At 44.9% G+C, this 23,756-nt stretch overlaps 1 protein-coding gene across 1 annotated transcript; it reads left to right on the top strand.

Annotated features, from left to right (window-relative positions):
* The first annotated feature begins 1,912 nt into the window (after nt 1–1,912).
* Nucleotides 1,913–23,565, top strand: LOC135258545 (solute carrier family 12 member 3-like). Its single transcript, XM_064342011.1, has 27 exons — nt 1,913–2,065; nt 2,680–2,729; nt 4,209–4,579; nt 5,122–5,262; nt 5,512–5,587; nt 5,765–5,860; nt 6,013–6,152; nt 6,340–6,450; nt 8,092–8,203; nt 8,948–9,078; nt 9,808–9,892; nt 10,229–10,386; nt 10,592–10,699; nt 10,782–10,905; nt 11,014–11,115; nt 11,856–12,011; nt 13,453–13,552; nt 15,094–15,205; nt 15,891–16,025; nt 17,588–17,694; nt 18,036–18,118; nt 18,357–18,422; nt 19,411–19,435; nt 21,654–21,740; nt 21,869–22,004; nt 22,691–22,758; nt 22,983–23,565. Exons 3-27 carry the CDS (start codon nt 4,238–4,240, stop codon nt 23,119–23,121), a joined length of 2,940 nt encoding a protein of 979 aa, XP_064198081.1. The 5' UTR covers nt 1,913–2,065; nt 2,680–2,729; nt 4,209–4,237; the 3' UTR covers nt 23,122–23,565.
* The last annotated feature ends 191 nt before the right edge of the window (nt 23,566–23,756 follow it).

The following is a 23,756-nucleotide window of genomic DNA, read 5'->3' on the forward strand; positions in this document are numbered from 1 at the left end:
TGTCCCAATGCCCTCTTACAACACCCACTCTCCACACACGGGGGGAGTGCTTTTCACTTTCATGAGTAATATGCTCAGAGAGCTAATTCCCCTGGGGAGCCTCCAAACCTCACACTAGCCTGTTTGCTCATCTCACTGGCTACATTTAAGAACTGTAATAAAAGGAGGATGACGAGAAGAATGAGAAGAAAAAGAAAAATGAGACTTCACATAGCAGGCAATGTACTTTACTGTGCTGTGTGGAGCTCTGCTGAGTCCAGCAGTTCCACATGGTTATAAAAGCCACTGTTCACTGCCTGTGTGAGAAGTAAACAGGAAGGGGAGGAGCCACTGTTCACTGCCTGTGTCTGTGTGTGAGGTAAACAGGAAAGGGAGACAGACGCCTGCACATCGGGTGCCCAGCGCATAAATTGCAGCAGCTCCAGGGAGCGAGTGTATTTACGACCTACGGGCGAGTGTGTGCATGCGTGTGTGTGTGTGTGTGCATGCGTGCGTGCATGCGTGTACGTGCGTGTGTGTATGCGTGTGTGTGCAGGTGTGTGTGTGTGTGCTGCCACAACTTGGCTTAATGGCCATGACTAAAAGGGAGATACACACTGAAGAATTTAGAAAACAAATTGAAATTTATTTTAAATACTTAAATTTACAAAAAAATGAAAAGATAACTGTGGTGTGTGGAAGTCAGTATAATCAGCAGTGTAGGTGAGTGGCTCTGTGGGATGTGTGTTGAAGCAGTGCTGTATGGTACAAACATAAAAAGAATAGACAACAGGCCAATACCTGCGCAGAAAGCAAAAGGACTGTGGGGAAAGAGAGCGTAAGAACACTGCAGACAGACACATCTGGCAGCACAGTGGAGAAGCTGCTCTACACACACACACATGCACACAGCCTCTCTCTCTTTCTCTCTCTATCTCTTTCTCTCTCTCTCTCACACACATACACTCACACACACAAACTCTCTCTCTCTCACACACACACACAGTTTTTTTTTTGTTTGTTTTTCTGGGTAACAGCAAACGCATTACCTTATTCACGATTTTGTCTGGATCGATCAGAACCCCAGATCTAGTAAAGTGTGATAGTGGTGACGTTGGCAGGGAATTCGCTTACATTTCCGTTATTTCTAAACTGGTCAAAACAACAGGGAATTATTATAGTTATTGTACCGTTATTTGTACTATTCCTCTGTTTGAACTGTTTGTCATGAACGACAGTAATAAAACTAATGAAGACACTACGGTCAATAATAACAGATAATGCTATTCCAGATAATAACAATTAACAGTATCATATTGCATTAGAGTGATAACGTTGCTGTAGCCTAATAATGACAACAGGCTAATAGGCAACCGATAACAGCACTAAAACCCATAGATACCACCGATAACAGCACTTGTCACAACTATCATTGATAATACCACTAAGAGTCACAGATATCTCCGAGCTCTGAGATAATAAGACCATAACACCCCAACACTGATAACTGCAGATAGCCTAGAAGTCCTTAGTGTAGCAACAAGCGCATAAACGCTGCGTTATTGATTTAACCAGAAGATTCCGAAGATTCTTTTCCCTCAGAAAGGACAAGAAAGTTCCCCGTTTCTGCGCATACAAATACATTGCGTTTAGTTCTTATACGAATAGATCTCTAAATGGTAAGATCAATTAAAATATATGAATAGCCCTATATATTAAATTATTATACTAGCCTACTATAGGCCTACATTGCCTTAAATCTTAGTACACTAAAGTGAGTACACTAAATTTAAGGCGCGGGTATTCAGCGGCCAATATTTAATTCCGTTTGACATCGCTTGCGAGATTGGAGGGGGTAAAGGAAGGAACGGTCTTCCCCCACCTGTCCAGTGTCAGGTAAGATAAGGGGCGTGTGAGGGTGCAACCTCCTCAGATATAAATTCTGGCCGTTGCAATTAGAACATTTAACACCACTTATCTGCGTGGCAACACGAGAATCTTTTTTCAGCGATACGCACACCTGCTTTGCCTGCACCGTTTCGATTGGGACACTTGTTCACGTCGTGAATCGAATCGTCTCAGAGAGGTAAGAAAAACTGTCCTTATGTATCGTATCGGATGTAAAATTTAAAACGCTGATCAGTATGAATAAAGTGAAATCAACCAGTCAGATGTTAATATGACGAGCATTGGAGGAGTGTAGCGTATATTATCCTACAGGTTAAATTTAATGTAATATTGCGTTCATTTTATCGAGCTGCGTTGTATTGGACACATTGCGTCCAGTTAGGATGCACTCCGCTGTGGAATGGCTTAAACTGTGTACCTATTTTCAATAGGCCACGTGTATCAGTAGCAGGAACTACACAGCGCTAAGAGCCAGTAGTCTAACAGCGTACCATCTCAGAATAAATTACAATTTACACATCAGCTACCCTGACAAACTATTAACTATGCGTTCAATACAAACGCAGTTCAGTTACCATCCCGTACTGTTGCCTGTATATTTGAAAAATGCTGTGATTTTTCTGTCCAGTGTATTAACAGAGTGATTTTACTAACCCTGCTTCCCCTTGACCCCCCAGCTCATGGCTGTTTAATAGCACCATGGTTCTGCAGCTAATGCTTCTTTAAGACCATTTGTTCTCTTCAGGCTCAGGGCAAGGTAAATTAATACATTTTGATTAAATTATTTTCCAGGTTGAGTTTTTTCAGCAGAAGGAGGTGGCATACGTCGAAATTAGATAAAGGTTGGTGTCCAGTCTCATTTATGTAAGTCATTCAGTAGTAAATACCTAAATGTAAATGTAAAGGTGAATTCCACTGTGAAATGAGTAAGCTTTTTAAACACGGTTGTTAATGTAGAGAAATTCATACCAGAAACTATAGCAAAAGACGTTTCACCACTAGTACTCTTTTGGTTCTTTGTAGAGTACAGAGAGAGACAGGTGTGTACAGTTACACTCTGTTCTCCTGTAGAGAGAGAGAGAGACGGGTGTGTACAGTTACACTCTGTTCTCCTGTAGAGAGAGAGAGAGAGAGAGACGGGTGTATGCAGTTACACTCTGTTCTCTTGTAGAGAGAGAGAGAGACGGGTGTGTACAGTTACACTCTGTTCTCCTGTAGAGAGAGAGAGAGAGAGAGCGAGAGAGAGACGGGTGTGTACAGTTACACTCTGTTCTCTTGTAGAGAGAGAGAGAGATGGGTGTGTGCAGTTATACTCTGTTCTCTTGTAGAGAGAGAGAGAGAGACGGGTGTGTACAGTTACACTCTGTTCCCCTGTAGAGAGAGAGAGACGGGTGTGTGCAGTTACACTCTGTTGGGTGTGTACAGTTACACTCTGTTCTCCTGTAGAGAGAGAGAGACGGGTGTGTGCAGTTACACTCTGTTCTCCTGTAGAGAGAGAGAGAGAGAGAGAGAGAGAGAGAGAGACGGGTGTGTACAGTTACACTCTGTACTCCTGTAGAGAGAGAGAGAGAGACGGGTGTGTACAGTTACACTCTGTTGGGTGTGTACAGTTACACTCTGTTGGATGTGTGCAGTTACACTCTTTTGGATGTGTGCAGTTACACTCTGTTGGATGTGTGCAGTTACACTCTGTTGGATGTGTGCAGTTACACTCTGTTGGGTGTGTACAGTTACACTCTGTTGGATGTGTGCAGTTACACTCTTTTGGGTGTGTGCAGTTACACTCTGTTGGATGTGTGCAGTTACACTCTGTTGGGTGTGTGCAGTTACACTCTGTTGGGTGTGTACAGTTACACTCTGTGGGTGTGTACAGTTACACTCTGTTGGGTGTGTACATGTTACTACCTCTGTGGATGTGTGCAGTTACACTCTTTTGGGTGTGTGGCAGTTACACTCTGCTGGAGTGTGTGCAGCGATATCGGTCTGATGGCGGTGGCTACAGTACACTGGACGTTTCTCTTTGGAGGAGTGCCATTACTCGTCTGTGATGGGCACGTGACACTATCTCAGCATACACTTGATGGCCTGTGTACTACACTCTGTCTGGATCGGAGGCACATCGTGTACAGTTACACTCTGTTGGATGTGTGCAGTTACACTCTGTCGGGTGTGTACAGTTACACTCTTTTGGGTGTGTACAGTTGCACTCTGTCGGGTGTGTACAGTTACACTCTGTTGGGTGTGTACAGTTACACTCTGTTGGGTGTGTGCAGTTACACTCTGTTGGGTGTGTACAGTTACACTCTGTTGGGTGTGTGCAGTTACAGGTCTCCCAGTGCCTGAGAGTGTGATGGGGCAGCGCATATCTGGTCCTGAGTGGCCGGCTGGCTCACAGCACGGACGTTTCTCTGTCAGCGAGGAAGCTCCACCTCGGTACTCCTGTAGCCATGGTGATGGCCGCACGCTGAACATGAATCTCAGCAACAACACTGATGGCCTTGTACTACCTACCATGGTCACCATGGAAACGGAGGCATCGGACGGTGTGTCAGAGCGGCAGGACTCCCGCCGGCCCACCCTCTACAGCACCATCGACGCTGTGCCCACACTGGACTTCTACACCAACACCATGGCAACGGGCCGCAACAGACGCAGTCGGCCATCTCTGGAAACTCTCCGCAAAGTGATGGATGTACTGACCTTACTTGCATTACTCTGACCTAAGCCTGACCTTACTCTTACATTACTCAGACCTTACTCTGAAATTTCTCTGGCCTTACCATGACCTTACTCTTACAATACTCTGACCTTACTCAGACCTTACCCTGACCTTACTCTTACATTACTCTGACCTTACCCTGACCTTACTCTTACATTACTCGGAAATTACTCTGACCTTACTCTTACATTACTCTGACCTTACTCTGATCTTACTCTGACTTTACCTGGACCTTACTCTGACATTACTCTCTCCATACTCTGACCTTACTCTAACCTTACTCTGACATTCTCTCCTTACTCTTACATTATTCTCACCACCTTATTATTCGTATTATTTGACCTGTCCTTTCACTGTTGCTTTATAAAAATGCAAGAATATTAGTGTTTGTGTAATTGTGTTACATATCAGAGTTAATGTGTGTGGAGTAGTGGAGTTAGTAGTGAGTGTGATGTTACTGTAGAATGTCACAGTGCAATGAGATTATTTGTGTTCGTGATGTCGCTGTACTATAGGATGGAGAGACCGGGAGTTCAATGGAGGACCTTGGAGTAGACGGTTACGCCGGAAACCAGGAGCAGCAGCATTCACAACATGAGGACCGATCTCAACAAAACAGCCAGCCTGTTCGCTTTGGCTGGGTAACTGGGGTTATGGTGAGTAACGCCATTCATTTCAGATGGAAACAGTGAATTATAAACATTGCGGTGTAATTAGTAAAGGTGTTCACACACACTCCGCTCTCATGACTGTTTCATAGTGACTGTGGTTGATATGTTGACTATATTGCATTGGTTGCTGTACTAGTGACTGTTTAACTTGCTGACTGTGCTGGCTGTAGATCTGCTGTGTGCTGGTGACTGTGCTGGTGACTGTGTTTAACTTGCTGACTGTGCTGGTTGTAGATCCGCTGTATGCTGAATATCTGGGGGGTGATTTTGTTCCTGCGTTTGCCCTGGATCACCTCTCAAGCAGGCATCAGTGAGTCCCCTCTCTTTCACTTATTCTTTCTTTCTCTCTTTCCATCGCTTTCTGTCTCCCTCTCTGTATTACACTCTTATTCTCTCCATGTCTCTCTCACTCTCAATCTTTCTGTTTCCCTCTCTGGAAGAATAATCCTTATGATCTCATATGCCCCTCTGCCCCCCCCTTACCCAGTTCTCACTTGGGTCATCATCTCCATGTCTGTCATCGTCACCTCGATAACTGCACTGTCTGTGTCTGCCATCGCAAGCAATGGGAAAGTCTCCTCAGGTACGCCCCTCCCCCGTCTCCTCAAGTAAGCCCCTCCCCCCTCTGTGAATAGGTAAGTCTCCTCAGGTAAGCCCCCCCCCCCCCTTGTGAATAGGTGGTGTGTTCTGGGAGCTGCTGTTTCTCATCTGATCACCATGCTTCCACTCCACCAGGGGGCGCCTATTTCATGATCTCTCGCACTCTGGGCCCAGAGATGGGGGGCCCGATAGGCATGGTCTTCTCCTTCGCCAACGCGCTGGCCTGCGCCATGAACACTGTGGGGTTTTCTGAAACTGTCCGTGACCTTCTCATCGTAAGAGCCCATCATTTTACCCATCAATCGATGTCTTATTATTGCCAATTCATACATATTTCTGCTTATAATGATTTTATAAACAATAATGTACATCACAAGCAGTTTTTTATTCAGATTTCCTGTTCTGATTGTCAGTGCTGTGTTCCAGGATGGTTGTGACTATGACTGGCACTGTGTTTTGCAGGAGTATGGTGCAGTTATAGTAGACCCAATCAATGATGTGCGAATTGTGGGCGTAGCCACAGTCACACTGCTTCTTCTCATTTCATTGGCTGGAATGGAGTGGGAGGCCAAGGTAGGACTGTGTGACCACTGTAAACCCGCACATGCACACATACCGCTGTAAACCCGCACATGCACACATACTGCTGTAAACTTACATATGCACACACACCACTGTAAACTTACACATGCACACACACCACTGTAAACTTACACATGCACACACACCACTGTAAACCTACACATGCACACATACCACGGTAAACCTGCACATGCACACACACCACTGTAAACTTACACATGCACACACACCACTGTAAACTTACACATGCACACACACCACTGTAAACTTACACATGCACACACACCACTGTAAACTTACACATGCACACACACCACTGTAAACCTACACATGCACACACGCCACTGTAAACCTACACATGCACACATACCACGGTAAACCTGCACATGCACACATACCACGGTAAACCTGCACATGCACACATACCACGGTAAACCTGCACATGCACACATACCACGGTAAACCCGCACATGCACACATACCACGGTAAACGTACACATGCACACATACCACTGTAAACGCGCACATGTACACATACCACTGTAAACATGCACATGCACACATACCATGGTAAACCTGCACATGCACACATACCACGGTAAACCTGCACATGCACACATACCGCTGTAAACCCGCACATGTACACATACCACTGTAAACATGCACATGCACACATACCATGGTAAACCTGCACATGCACACATACCACGGTAAACCTGCACATGCACACATACCGCTGTAAACCCGCACATGTACACATACCACTGTAAACATGCACATGCACACATACCATGGTAAACCTGCACATGCACACATACCACGGTAAACCTGCACATGCACACATACCACGGTAAACCTGCACATGCACACATACACATGCACGTTCAAGCACATGCACATTTAAACACTTCAGTCCCCCTCTTTCATGCTACACATATACCTCCTTTGCCACTCATGTTACATGGACCTCCATCCAGCACCGATTGTGCCTTGTATCATTGTCTTGATGTTGTAGCTTGTCATGGCTCCTAGTTTGACTTGGCATAGGTTAGGTCAGAGTAATGTTGGCTATGAATAACTGTACAAAATGAGTATTGTACCTTATCAGACCTGTGTTTTGTAGTTGTTCCAATGACCGTCGGTATACACTTATTGTATGTCACTTTGGATAAAAGTGTCTGCCAAATAAATGTAATGTAAACATGTGCATACAAACATGCAAAAGGCACATGTACTGAACACACACATGGAAACATGTGCATGCACAACCTGTGCACATACACACGCAGACACTTTTACACACACAGCAAAAAATCCTGAAAAAGGCAGCAATGTTGCTAGTGAAAAACCATTTAGGAATTTAGTGGAGGGAAAACCCTCCACTTATCCTCTTATTTTATGGGATTAAATAATGAGGTATTGCCATTGCCAGTATGTCTACCTGACTTTTTTGAAATCCTTTACAAGCATTTTACTGTAAACATGAATGGACCTGTATGTATAGAGTGTACCTATGCAGACATACACAAAGTACTTTATAGACTCTGTGTGCTGAATTGTACCATGTGCAGGTGAGGTGTGCACATTGCTGTGTGCCGCCGTTTCTAATGGTGAGGATTTGGTTGCTTTCAGACTCAGATCCTGTTCTTCCTAGTGCTCCTCCTGTCCTTCACAAATTACTTTGTGGGAACTGTGATTCCCGCCTCGACTGAGAAGCAGGCCATGGGCTTCTTCAGCTACCGCCGTGAGTGTGGGTCCTGGGGAGCGGGAGCATTGAGGGCGCTAATGTGTGCTGAGAAGGCTAATGTGCGCTGAGGGGGGCGCTAATGTGCGCTGTGAGGGCTAATGTGCGCTGTGAGGGCTAATGTGCGCTGAGGGTGCTAATGTGCGCTGAGGGTGCTAATGTGCGCTGAGGGCGCTAATGAGCGCTGAGGGTGCTAATGTGCGCTGGGAAGGCTAATGTGCGCTGAGGGTGCTAATGTGCGCTGAGGGTGCTAATGTGCGCTGAGGGCGCTAATGTGCGCTGAGGGTGCTAATGTGCGCTGTGAGGGCTAATGTGCGCTGAGGATGCTAATGTGCGCTGAGGAGGGCGCTAATGTGCGCTGAGGGTGCTAATGCGTGCTGAGGATGCTAATGTGTACTGAGGGCGCTAATGTGCGCTGAGGGTGCTAATGTGCGCTGAGGGTGCTAATGTGCACTGGGAAAGCTAATGTGCGCTGAGGGTGCTAATGTGCGCTGAGGGCGCTAATATACAGCAATCTGCGTTGAGGCCAGGGGGGCTAAGGGTTAAACACTAAGGTTAAACGTTTTATATTTCCTGTGTCAGGTGAAATGTTTTTATTACCTGTGTCAGGTGAAATGCTTGTATTACCTGTGTCAGGTGACGTGTTTGTATTGCCTGTGTCCAGTGAAATGTTTGTATTACCTGTGTCAGGTGACGTGTTTGTATTACCTGTGTCAGGTGACATGTTTGTATTGCCTGTGTCAGGTGAAATCTTCCTGACCAACCTGCTGCCAGACTGGAGGGGTCCGGAGGGGAACTTCTTCCAGATGTTTGCCATTTTCTTCCCCTCTGCCATCGGTATCCTGTCTGGTGCAAACATCTGTGGAGATCTGAAGGTCCATATATTTTACCCTATATACATGTAACAGTACATACAGTACACACTACATACAAACTACATAACAACTTGTCACACGCCGGTGTGACACCCCTGGGAGGGAGATGTGCCAGTTCCGGGAAACACCGTTAGTTGCCATATGGAGAGAGAGGGAGCACACCCACACCAACCTTAAACACCTTCACCCTTCCTCCTCACAGTTTCCAGGCGAAAAACAATAAACAAAAACAACAAACTAATATAACAAAGACAAAAGAAAGTAAAACAGAGCGAGCGCTTTCCAGCATGCCACTCGTAACTGGCCCTCTTTTTGCCAAACCAGCTCCTCCTACTTTTCAGTGACAGTTTACTTTCTTCGTAATGTTCAGACAAACTAAACGAAACAAAAAACAAAAATCAAAACACGCTCTCTCAGTGTTTGCTCCCGGTCTTGGCCTCAAACTGTGGAGAGAAACACACCTTTAAGCACCTGGAGTGATTAGTTAAAGCAACCCAGGTGCATGTGCTGTCTCCACCAGCCCATCTAGTCAAGACCAATCTTCTTTAATCTAAACTACGAGCACAGATCCAACACATTAAACTACAAGCACAGATCCAGCACACTAATCTAAACTACAAGCCTAGACACATCACTGTAATCTAAACTACAAGCACAGATCCAGCACACTAATCTAAACTACAAGCACAGATCCAGCAAACTAATCTATGTATGTGTGTGTGGGTTCAGGATCCAGAAACAGCAATTCCTAAGGGTACTTTGATGGCCATATTCTGGACTACAGTCAGCTACCTGGGAATTTCAGCTACCATAGGTAAGTAACCATGGTAACCAGTATTCCCCAATTCCTCTTGAAGACATCCTGAATTTCTGCCATGCCCACATTCTTTGCCTGTTGCATCACATTTATACATTATTACATTAAAACACATGGGAAAGTCTTGGATTGAATCCGGACCACGTCAGCACCGATTGTGGCTGGTTTCTCTGGATCACGCTTGAATGTGGCTCCAGTTGCAAAAGCGTAATTGTACATTTCAAATTAGGGTGGGAATTAGACATGTTCATCCCCAAATTGGCCGCCAGTAAAAAGAAAAGCAGGAAAAAAAAATGACAGACACCATTCCTGAATGTACCTCCCCTCCTGCAGGGGGCAGTGTGCTCCGGGATGCCTCAGGCAGCCTGAATGACAGCTTGGAGCTGAACTCCTCTGCAGTGTGTGAAGGTGTGGCCTGCAGTTTGGGCTGGAACTTCTCTCATTGCGAGGTCACACACACCTGCTCCTTTGGGCTGGCCAACAACTTCCAGGTGCGTTTCACAGTCCCAGGTTTGTGTGCTGCCTGTGTTGCACAGTCCCAGGTGTGTGTGCTGCCTGTGTTGCACAGTCCACAGATGTGTGTGTGCTGACTGTGTTCCACAGCCCCAGGTGTGTGGGCTGCCTGTGTATTGTAACAGATCTCACAGGTAAGCTGTAGGTTATATTGAAGATGAACCTGTTGGTCTTCTCTTCCAGGTGCTCAGTATGGTCTCTGGATTTGGGCCTCTCATCACTGCAGGGATCTTTGCTGCCAGCCTATCATCAGCCCTCGCCTTCCTAGTCTCCGCCCCCAAAGTCTTTCAGGTAAAGCACGTTAACTCACACGCAAACACTCTCACAAGCACATTAATCTCACTCTTTATCAGTCTGTCTCTCTCTCTTTCAGTGTCTATGCAAGGATAATATCTACCCCTACATTGGCTTCTTTGCAAAGGGTTATGGAAAAAATGATGAGCCGCTCCGTGCCTACTTTCTCACCTATCTGATTGCTGTGGCCTTTATTCTGATTGGTGGGTTCTAAGAGAAGAGGGACATTTTAAGAATGGAGAATTTAATAATGTTTTAGAGCATATATTGGAAGGCTGAACTATTGACTGCGAGCCTCCTTTCTCCTCCAGCCCAGCTCAATGCCATCGCCCCTCTCATCTCCAACTTCTTCCTCTGCTCCTACGCCCTCATCAACTTCAGCTGCTTTCACGCCTCCATCACCAACTCCCCTGGTATGAACATCCACAAATCAGCCTACTCAGATAATAACCTCTACCAATCAGCGTGCTGAGATAATAACCTCAACCTATCAGTGTGTTCAGATGATAATCTCCACCAATCAGCCTGCTCAGATAATCCCCACACCCATCCGAGCAACAAATGTGACCAATCACATGTCATGATCCACCCCTCACCAGCTGATTTCCCATATAGAGCATGCCGAATCAGTTAGTGTAAACCTGATTAGAGCCATTGCTACAGAATCCATATTGTGCTGCACAATTCAGATAGCTGAGGTTTTAAAAATGTTAAACATTACAGAGTTGTTACATCAGATAAATCATTGCAGAGACGATACGGTATGTACATAATTAGCGATGTCACAGCAGGTAAATCATTATAGAGATGTTACAGCAGGTAAATCCTCACAGAGATTGTACAGCAGGTAAATCATCACAGAGCTGTTACAGAAAGTAAATCATCACAGAGATGTTACAGCAGGTAAATCATCACAGAGATGTTACAGAAAGTAAATCATCACAGAGATGTTACAGCAGGTAAATCATCACAGAGATGTTACAGAAAGTAAATCATCACAGAGGTGTCACAGCAGGTAAATCATTACAGAGATGTTACAGAAAGTAAATCATCACAGAGGTGTCCAAGCAGGTAAATCATCACAGAGATGTTACAGAAAGTAAATCATCACAGAGATGTTACAGCAGGTAAATGCTGCTGTTGTGCCCTGCAGGATGGAGGCCTTCGTTCAGGTACTACAGTCACTGGACTGCGCTGTTTGGGGCGATCATCTCTGTGGTGCTGATGTTCTTGCTCACATGGTGGGCTGCCCTCATAAGCTTCAGCATCATCCTCTTCCTCTTGGGATATGTGTCATACAAGAAACCAGGTGAGATGGTATTTATAAAAATGTAAAACGGGTGTGTCAGTTCATAATGCATAATTCAGATGGAATTATGTATTAATCAATTGGTACTCTGGAAATAATCTACAGCAAAATAGATGTTCTTGCCCATTAAAAATGTGTGATGTTTTTCATAATATGTGTCAAATCAGGTAAAATCTATTTCTCTGTAATCTACAGTAAACCGGGTCAGATCAGGCAATTCCCACTGCAGACTGAACCTCCACATAGATGTGTGAAGTTTGTGTCTCGGTCACATTCAGGCTAAATGGACTGCATAACAGAGCAGGATGAGAACTGCTAACACCGCCCTGTGACCCACTAACACAGCCCTGTGACCCGCTAACACAGCCCTGTGAACCGCTAACACAGTCCTGTGAACCGCTAACACAGCCCTGTGAACCGCTAACACAGCCCTGTGAACCGCTAACACAGCCCTCTGACCCGCTAACACAGCCCTCTGACCTGCTAACACAGCCCTGTGACCCGCTAACACAGCCCTGTGAACCGCTAACACAGCCCTGTGAACCGCTAACACAGCCCTGTGAACCGCTAACACAGCCCCGTGACATGCTAACACAGCCCTCTGACCCGCTAACACAGCCCTCTGACCCACTAACACAGCCCTCTGACCCGCTAACACAGCCCTCTGACCCGCTAACACAGCCCTGTGAACCGCTAACACAGCCCTGTGAAACGCTAACACAGCCCTGTGAACCGCTAACACAGTCTGGTGAACCACTAACACAGCCCTCTGACCCGCTAACACAGCCCTGTGACACGCTAACACAGCCCTGTGAACCGCTAACACAGCCCTGTGAACCGCTAACACAGTCCTGTGACACGCTAACACAGCCCTGTGAACCGCTAACACAGCCCTGTGAACCACTAACACAGCCCTGTGAACCGCTATATATACATCTTAATTGACAGTTTCTCTCTTCACAATGTTGATTGATTGTATTTATCGATCTCCATTAATACACATTCACATTTGGGTGTGCTGTTTACTTCTGTGCCTTCCACATCATTGTACAGAACTGTCGTGACGCAGAAGATTTTGGGTGACTAACAGTATGTTATTCTTTGAATCAATCCCAATCCCTTATCTTTCATACAAGGTTATTGAGAAAGTAAATGATTTAAAGATTCCGTGCAAAGTTTAAATGCTGACTCCTGAACCCTTAATGCCCTGTGTGCTTTCCCCTTCGGCTCATTCAACACCAGTCTGAATCTCCCTGGTGATCTGATTTTTACTTGCATGGTGTAGGGTGTATAGTATAATGTAATATTTGCACCTAAGGTCGGTATTCTAAAAAATACGCCCAAATACTCGTCCAGGGCTCAGGTCTGATACTAGAGCAAAACCAGAAGCAAACATTTCATGTTCATGTTCTGATAAATACATCTTTCTCTTTCTCTCTAGAGGTGAACTGGGGGTCATCTGTGCAGGCTGGCACCTACAACATGGCTCTGTCTTACTCCGTCTCCCTCGCAGGGGTGGAAGACCACGTCAAGAACTTCAGGTGTGGAGGAAAGGTCACTTTCAGCCCTCTCTTGCTCTCAATCTTTTTTCAACTCTTCTCCCCCAACCTCTCTGTCTGTCTGTGCCCCCACCTCTCTCTCTGTACCCCCACCTCTCTGTCTGTGCCCTCCACCTCTCTCTCTGTACCCCCATCTCTCTGTCTGTCTGTGCCCCCCACCTCTCTGTCTGTCTGTGCACCCACCTCTCTCTCTGTGCCCCCCACCTCTCTCTCTGTACCCCCATCTCTCTGTCTGTCTGTGCCCCCCACCTCTCTCTGTACCCCCATCTCTCTGTCTGTCTGTGCCCCCACCTCTCTCTCTGTACCCCCATCTCTCTGTCTGTCTGTGCCCCCCACCTCTCTCTCTCTACCCCCACCTCTCTGTCTGTGCACCCACCTCTTTCTCTGTACCCCCACCTCTCTATGCCCCCCACCTCTCTATGCCCCCACCTCTCTCTCTGTGCCCCCCACCTCTCTGTTTGTCTGTGCCCCCCACTCTCTCTCTGTGCCCCCCACCTCTCTGTTTGTCTGTGCCCCCACCTCTCTATGCCCCCACCTCTCTGTTTGTCTGTGCCCCCCACCTCTCTCTCTGTACCCCCACCTCTCTGTGCCCCCCACCTCTCTGTTTGTCTGTGCCCCCCACCTCTCTATGCCCCCCACCTCTCTCTCTGTACCCCCACCTCTCTGTTTGTCTGTGCCCCCACCTCTCTGTCTGTGCCCCCACCTCTCTCTCTGTGCCCCCACCTCTCTGTGCCCCCCACCTATCTGTCTGTACCACACCCCAAATTTTAGGGTTATGCCCCTTTGTTCTGCTGAAAAAACTCAACTTGAAACATCTTCAGTTCACGCTGTTACTTCCCTTGACAAATTAATGATAGGAAGCATTGTACAGTTTATCATAGTTCACTTTTTGGAGTTCTGTTTTCAAATATAATTTCAGTTTTACTGTATGTTTTTGATTGAGCCAGTTTTGTGTGTGTCTAAAGATCTTTTAGATAATTATGACCTACTAGCTTTACAACAGTGGCTTCAGGAACATTGACAGGTTGGCAGACTAAAGCAGGAAAATAGACTTCAAGTAACTCCAAACTGCTTGAAAATGATCTAAACTGCAATAATATTATAGTGAACTATCTCTTTTGAAGTAATTGTGACATTAACAGTTTTTATTTATGTATAATAAACACAAGATACTTGTGCCCTAATGAAAAGGATAAGCGCTCAATGAAGAAACCCAATCCCATTGCCAAAAGAAAGTCTAACATGCCTATGATTATTTATACTATGGGACTATACACTACGAATGTATTACATGGCCCGTAGCGGCCCCCAAACAGCATTGCCAGCTTCAAGAAAAATCGATAAAATAAAAATAATATTAAAGAGTTTGAATAATTAATGTAATCATACATATAAGTGATGAAGGTTGCAGGCTATGGACAGTTGAAACCTGCAGGATCCAGTAGGGATACCTATCCCTCCAAATTTATCTGATCAGTCTCTACCCCCCCTCTCTCTTTCTCTCTCTCTATAACCCCCCCCAGGCCTCAGTGTTTGGTCCTGACTGGACCCCCAAATCTTCGCCCAGCACTGGTGGATTTTGTTGGGTCTTTCACAAAAAATATCAGCCTCATGATTTGTGGGGACATCCTGATGGTGTGTACAGTGTAATATACGTGTAATATACAAATAATATTGCCAATGCAATTTCAAGATTAAATAACAACATTGAGATTGATAATATAGAATCAGAACTCAAAGCTACTCTGTCCTCTTCCATCTTTTCATTTACAGGTTAAAATGGTTTTCTGTTAATGAATAACTTTCTGTTCAGTTTTCATTGTTCTCTTTGTGGGTAATAATTTCTTTCCCTGTAGCGGTCAATAAAAGCAGGGTTAACAATTTCATAGTGTTTCCATTATCGTAAAGACATCACTCTTTATTTTATTTAGGGGGCAGATAGGGAGACGAGGAGATACAGAGAGAGAGAGAGAGAGGTGGGGTACAGAGAGAGAACTGGGGTAGATAAAGAGGTGAGTGACAGAGAGAGAGAGGTGGGGTACAGAGAGAACTGGGGTAGATAAAGAGGTGAGTGACAGAGAGAGAGATGTGGGGTACAGAGAGAGAGGTGGGGTACAGACAGAGAAAGAGGTGGGGGTACAGAGAGAGAGAGGTGGGGTACAGAGAGAGAGAGAGGTGGGGTACAGAGAGAGAGAGAGGTGGGGTACTTGGTATTTGAGTGACAGCAGAAACAGGAGAATTTAGGACAGTTGTAGATTTTCCCATAATGGGGTTGTGTCTCTCTGTGTTCATATTTCTGAGTGTTAGTTTTGTGTTTCAGGAGGATGGTACGGCTGTGCTGCCACAGCGTAATGTTGCGAGGCTGGTCAAGTGGCTGAACCACAGGAAAGTGCGCGCTTTCTACACGCCCATCACCAGCGACAACCTCCGGGAGGGAGCCAGCCATCTTCTGCAGGTACCCTCACTCCCTCTCTCTCTCTCTCTCCTTCACTCTCTCTCCCTCGTGCTTTCTTTCCCTCTCATTCCCTCTCTCTCTCTCGCAATTCAATTCAATTCAATTCAATTTGCTTTATTGGCATCACAAAACATTACATTTCATATTGCCAAAGCATACAATGTCATAAAAAAACAAAAACAACATACATTTAACATAGAACAATATTTATATCCTTTTATGTAAACATCAAAGACTAGAAACACATGAACAGTAACCATACATTGAAACAAGAACTTCCCTCTGATTTGGGGATTGAGAAATAAGAATGGGGGAATAAAATAAATATATAAATAAATAATGATAATGATAGTAATAAATAAATAAAAGTACATCACAAAAATCAGTATAAATGGTAATTATAATAATGCTGATGATGTTAATAGCAAATAATCATATAATAATACATAAAATAAATAGAATGGAGAAAAATAAATAAACAATTAAATCCATAAATAATGTACGGGCGATGTGTGTGTATATATATACACACACACACACATATATATATATATATATATATATATATATATATATATGTATCCCAAATGAGAGAGAACCTCTCTCTACATATAGATATAGAGTAGCCTCTCTCTCTCTCTCTCTCTCTCTCCCCCTCTCTCTCTCTTTCTCTTTTTTAATGCTCTTTTTTGAATGTTAATAAGTAAAGGGTAACAGCCTAATTCTGTCCTGCATGCATTCTTTTGTGTATTTCAGTGGACCTGGAGTATGTTTTTATATAATTCAGCATGCAGGGTTTCCACTGGGCTTTTGTCCCACTGTAATTCCATCCACCGCAATTCCATTTAGCACAAATGGCTGTAATAGACTGTCAGTTATTTTTAACCATGTTTTTACAGGTATTTTAATGTTGTAAAATGTTCTTTTAATGGCATAAAATGTTGTTTTGGTTTTGTCTTTTAGAGTATTGATTTTCAGACCAAGATATGTGTCATTTATGGTTTTTGGCTGGACCGCAACAGCAGGGCCAGCCCTACAAACGCGAATGTCTGTGACTGAGTGATTGATGTTACACCATTGGTCAGCCAGTCCAGCCATATGCTAGGTTTTGACCTGGTTTTGTTTTCAATATTCTGTTAGAGAAGATGAAACCGTATCTGCTTCTCTGAGACCTAGCCTGTTTTTAAAATCATTATTTTGGTCTTTTTTAAGTGTACTGCCAGGGCCCAGGACTGGCAGAAATTTTCTAAGACAGACAGGTTCTACTATAGCCCTTGTTCTATGGGTGACAGCAGAACCATCCTCTCTCTCTCTCTCTTTCTTTCTCTCTCTCTATCTCTTCCCCTTCTCTCCAGCTCCCACACTTTCTCTATCCCTCTCTTGTATTCTCCCTCTTCCTCTCTCTTTCCTTCTCTCCATCTCTCTTGTGCTCTTGCACTCCCTCTCTTATGCAGTCCCTCTTGTTTCTCTCTCTGGCTTTATTTTTATCATTCTCTCTCTACTGCACTTCTTCTCTTCCTTGCCTCCTTTAAGCAACAGTAAAGCCATCTCTTGTTCCACAGGCCACTGGTCTGGGAAAACTGAAGCCAAATACCCTCATCATGGGATTCAAGACCAACTGGCAAGAGTGCTCCCCCCACAGCATGGAGGACTACATTACCACCATATCGTGAGTAGTTTTGGTTTAAACAAAATGCTGATCTGCAGAATTTCTATCTGTGGGAGCAGTGATGAGAGCAGCAGTGTGGAGCAGTGGTCAGAGAAGCAGTGTGGAGCAGTGATGAGAGCAGCAGTGTAGAGCAGTGATCAGAGCAGCAGTGTGGAGCAGTGGTCAGAGCAGCAGTATGGAGCAGTGGTCAGAGCAGCAGTGTGCAGCAGTGGTCAGAGCAGCAGTGTGGAGCAGTGGTTAGAGCAGCATTTAGAGCAGCGATAAGGTTAATAATTAAAGTTTCAGGTTGGTTGTTGGTATTGACATTTAACAAGCTTCCTAATGTAATCCTTCTCTTTCAGTGATACATTTGACTCCAATTATGGTGTGTGTTTGCTAAGGATGATGGATGGACTTGACATCTCAGAAGAGATTGAAGGAGAAGGTGTCCATGTTTTTTGTATATGCATGTGTGTTGGTGTGTATATGCATATGTGTGTGTGTGCAAGTGTGTATGTGTCTGCATGTGTTTGTGTGAAAATGTGTGTGTATGTTTCTCTGTACATGTGTTTGTGTCAGTGTGTGTGTGACTATGAGAGATTGTGTGTGTGTGTGTGTGTGTGTGTGACTGTGAGAGATTGTGTGTGTGCAAATATGTGCTATAACACTCTGTTTTGTGCCAGTGAACCATGCCTTTGAAACTGAAAGCACAACGGCCCCCGAGCAAGCAGCACCAGGGAGAAACTCAGGTATAAACACTCTCTCTCACACACACACACACACACACTCACACACACATACTCACACTCACACACACACTCACACACACACACACACACACACACACACTCACACTCACACACACACACACACACACACTCACACTCACACTCACACACACACACACACACACACACACAACACTACACACATTCACACTCACACACACACACACCACACACACACACTACAACATTCACACTCACACACACACACACACACACACACACACACACACACACACACACCACACACACCACACCACACTCACACCAGCCACACACATCACACACACACACACCACACAACATCACACACACACACTCACATCACACACACACACACACACTCCACATCACACTCACAGCACACACCACACACTCACACTCATCACACAGGCACACACACAACACTCCATCACACTCACACTCACACTACACACACCACACACACACACACTCACACTCAACACCAGCACACACACACTCCACACTCCACACACACACACACACACACACCACACACACCACACACACACACATACACATCACACTCACACACACACTCACACACACACACACTCACACACACACACACACACACATCACACTCACACACACACAACCCACCCTCTCAGCCTTATAACCCATCACCACCAGTACCCACCCTCTTTCACGCCCTATACACCACCCCTCAGCTAGACCACCGCCCCCAACAGGTCACCACACATCACACTACACACAAACATATACTACCATACAACGACCTTGAACAACACACACACACACACCACACACCATACACGTACATGGATTCACACACACACACACACACACACACCATACACAACTCAACATCACAGACAACATAACAGCTACACTCACCTCTTTATCAGCTGTTCACTGAGTCAACCCCACCCTGTTAGCCGTTCATTGAGTAACCTCATCCTCTGATCAGACGCATTGAGACCAACCACGCTGCTGTTATCAGGCTGTTCCCTAACACCCCTATCACCCTGTTAGCTGCCCAAAACCATCCACACCCATAACAGCCTTGATGAACCATCACTCTAACAGCCTTCATACACACACTCCATCACGCTTAACAATACTCCAGAACTGATGTAATTACAAATCCACATCCAGAACATCAGGAATAAACAATACTCCATATAGCTTAGATACAACTCACCTCCAAACAGCAAACAACATCACATCCATAACAGCCTAATACAACATCACTCATGATCACACTAACACATCACCCCATAACAGCTATACAAACATCACGCTATAACAGCTTAAGTACAACATCACAGCCTTAATACAACATCTCCTCCATAACGCTTATACATCACCTCCACTAACGCCTTAATACAGTCGCACCATAACAGCCTTGAACATCACAGCCTAATACAATCAGTCACCTCCATAAGCTTCATGCACATCCCTCCTACAGCTTACACATCTACCTCATACGGTCTAACACAACCAGCCCACTCATAACAGCCTTAATACAACACCTCCATAACAGCCTTAATATAACATCACCACCATAACAGCCTTAATATATCACAGCCTTAATACAACATCACCTCCATAACAGCCTTAATACAACATCACCTCCATCACAGCCTTAACATCACCAACAGCTAAACATCCTCCATACAGCCTTAATACAACATCACCTCCATCACAGCCTTAATATAACAACATCACCTCCATAACAGCTTAATACAAACATCACCTAGCCTTAATACAACATCCCTCCATAACAGCTTAATACAACATCACCTCCATAACAGCCTTAAACACCACACCTCCATACACCTTAATAATCAAGCCTTAATACAACATCACCTCCATAACAGCCTTAACACATCACCTCCATAACAGCCTTAATACAACATCACCTCCATAACAGCCTTAATACAACATCACCTCCATAACAGCCTTAATACAACATCACCTCCATAACAGCCTTAACACATCACCTCCATAACAGCCTTAATACAACATCACCTCCATAACAGCCTTAACACATCACCTCCATAACAGCCTTAAACAACACCACTCATAACAGCCTTAATACAACATCACAGCCTTAATACAACATCTCCTCCATAACAGCATTAATACAACATCACCTCCATAACAGCCTTAATACAACATCACCACCATAACAGCCTTAATACATCACAGCCTTAATACAACATCACCTCCATAACAGCCTTAATACAACATCACCTCCATAACAGCCTTATACAACTACCCATAACAGCCTAACACATAACACGCCTTAATACAACATCACCTCCATAACAGCCTTAATACAACATCACCTCCATAACAGCCTTAACACAACATCACCTCCATCACAGCCTTAACACAACATCACCTCCATAACAGCCTTAACACACCACCTCCATAACAGCCTTAACTACAACACTAACCCCTCAACAGCCTTAATAAACATCACCCCATAACAGCTTAAACACACAATCACCTCCATAACAGCCTATACACATCACCTCCAACAGCCTTAAACAACATCACCTCCATACAGCCTTAAACACATCACCTCCATACAGCCTTAATAAACATCACCTCCATAACAGCTTAATACAACATCACCTCCATAACAGCCTTAACACATCACCCATAACAGCCTTAATACAAACTCACCTACCTCACTCAAGCTAACAATCACTCATACAGCAACCCCTCCAAACGCTTAATCACCACCTCCTACAGCCTTAATCCTCGTTCCATACAGCTAACACAACACTCTACGCTTCACTCTAAGCCTAATCAACATCACTAAGCACACATCACTCTAACAGCACTTAATACACCCTCATGAACAGCTTATCAACCACCTCATACGCTCTTCAACATCACTCCATAACAGCTCATTCTAATACAAATCACTCCAACAGCCTACACATCACCTCCATAACAGCCTTAATACAACATCACCTCCATAACAGCCTTAATATTACAATAATCACACTAATCACATACTAATCACTAATGGGGTGAGTGGCAGCACCAGCTGCTCAGAAGGCTTTTCAGTGGCTGTTCTGCTATCTTGTTGGTTACTGAAAAATGCAATAACTCTTTGATTGGTTACAGATCAGAACAATGATGTTGAATTTGATTGATTGTAATGAGTGCTGTGATTTGATTGGCTCTCTGCAGGATGGTCTTGCTGCTGCAGAAGTTTCGACTGGATGTCCACGATGTCATTGTGATGACAGACAGTGAACGGCCCCCCAACTCAAAAAAGTAACCAGTTCCATCACACCCCCACAATGAATCCACATGTAATCACTCAGAAACAGATCTGAAGTGTGGATTTCTGCAGTTACTGTTGATCAGTTAATCCAAATGGCTGTCCTCTGTCTGCTCTGCAGCCTGAAGCGGTTTGAGGACATTATTGCCCCCTTCAGGCTGAGGGAGGGACTGCACGGCGAGGCTGTACTACAGGACCTAAAGAGAGACTGTCCCTGGAAAGTGTCTGACAAGGACCTGGAGGCACTGAGGCTAAAGGTGCGTGTGTGCGTGTGAGTGTGAGTGTGTGTGAGTGTGAGTGTGACTGTGTGTGTGTGTGTGTGTGAGTGTGACTCTGTGTGTGTGTGTGTGAGAGAGAGTGTGTGTGTGTGTGTGAGTGTGACTCTGTGTGTGTGTGTGTGTGTGTGTGAGAGAGTGTGTGTGTGACTGTGTGTGTGTGTGTGTGTGTGTGAGTGTGACTGTGTGTGTGTGTGTGTGTGTGTGTGTGCGTGTGTGTGTGCGTGTGACTGTGTGTGTGTGTGTGTGTGAGTGTGACTGTGTGTGTGTCTGAGTGAGAGTGTGTGAGTGTGTGCGTGTGTGTGTGCGTGCGTGTGCGTGTGAACGCTAGGGCAACACTGTGTGTGTGCGTGTGTGTGTGTGAACGCTAGGGCAGTATTGTGTGTGTGCGTGTGTGTGTGTGAACGCTAGGGCAGTACTGTGTGTGTGTGTGTGTGTGTGTGTGTGTGTGCGTGTGAATGCTAGGGCAGCACTGTGTGTGTGCGTGTGCGTGTGTGAACGCTAGGGCAGCACTGTGTGTGTGTGAGAGTAAAGTTGTATGTGTGTGTGTGTGTGTGTGTGTGAGTGTAAAACATCACATCTGTCTTTCTGTACTCTTGTGTTTTCAGTGCAGTTGCATGATTTAACCCCAAACTAACCCTAACTGTCTCTCTCCTTCCACTCTGCAGTCGGAGAGGAAAGTGAGGCTGAATGAGATTATTCGCAAGAACTCCCAGCATGCTGCACTGGTATTAGTGTGAGTATCCACAGCCTATCCCAGCTGTGAGTGTGTGTGTGTGTGTGTGCGTGCGTGTGTGAGTGAGTGAGTGAGTGAGTGAGTGAGTGAGTGAGTGAGTGAGTGAGTGAGTGAGTGAGTGAGTGAGTGAGTGAGTGTGTGTGTGTGTGTGTGTGTGTGTGTGTGTGTGTGTGTGTGAGTGAGTGAGTGTGTGTGTACTGACTTCTCTTGCTCTGTTGTATTAGGAGCCTGCCAGTACCCCAGACAGACTGTCCCAGTTCGCTCTACATGGCCTGGCTGGACACCCTGACCTATGGGCTGCACTGCCCCTCCCTGCTTATCCGTGGCAACCAGCAGAATGTGCTCACCTTCTACTGCCAGTGAGGGGGCGGAGCCCAGACTGTTCTGCTATCTCACTGCCAGTGAGGGGGCGGAGCCCAGACTGTTCTGCTATCTCACTGACAGTGAGGGGGTGGGGCTTGTAGGATGACACTGCCATTGAAGAATTCCCTGTATGGAAGCAACAAGAATTAAATAATTTTAAGAGAATTGAACAGTTTATGTGACATTTTCTAAGCAAAGCTGCTTCTTTGTGTGAAAGTGTTTTTCAGACTGAAAACTTGATTGAACTATTTGACAGACAAAAGCCATAGCTGAAATTAATGTGCAATATGAAGCTAAGAAATCTGGTCTTTTCAGGTTGTTATAATATTTGAAATTTCTGTACATGAGTGATTTGCTGTAATCTTGATTTTAAAGGCAGACAGCTGAAGAAAGGTTGTTGGATATTCTGAATGAATGCCTAATAAACCTGATTATATATGTGAATGAATTGTTTCTCTAATTTTTCTGATTAAATTTATGAGCCTATGATAAAATATTCAGTATTTAATTAATTAACCATCAACAGTTTCAGCAATAATAAGCATATCCAAATAAACATTTTCCCACAGCATAACTTATTTTACAGCCCAAACATGGTCCTGCAGGATGCATAATTTCATCTGGGGATTTTTTGT

This window comes from Anguilla rostrata, chromosome 7 (genome assembly GCF_018555375.3).
Source record: "Anguilla rostrata isolate EN2019 chromosome 7, ASM1855537v3, whole genome shotgun sequence".
In the NCBI taxonomy this organism is placed as follows: Eukaryota; Metazoa; Chordata; class Actinopteri; order Anguilliformes; family Anguillidae; genus Anguilla; species Anguilla rostrata.

What these genes read in the sequence shown, in the direction of transcription:
- LOC135258545 (XM_064342011.1), top strand. Translation starts at nt 4,238, where the DNA reads ATGGGGCAGCGCATATCTGGTCCTGAGTGGCCGGCTGGCTCACAGCAC. An exon ending in GAATGGAGTGGGAGGCCAAG is followed by an intron (nt 6,451 to 8,091) that starts GTAGGACTGTGT and finishes GGTTGCTTTCAG; the next exon opens with ACTCAGATCCTGTTCTTCCT. An exon ending in TGGAGGCACTGAGGCTAAAG is followed by an intron (nt 22,005 to 22,690) that starts GTGCGTGTGTGC and finishes TCCACTCTGCAG; the next exon opens with TCGGAGAGGAAAGTGAGGCT.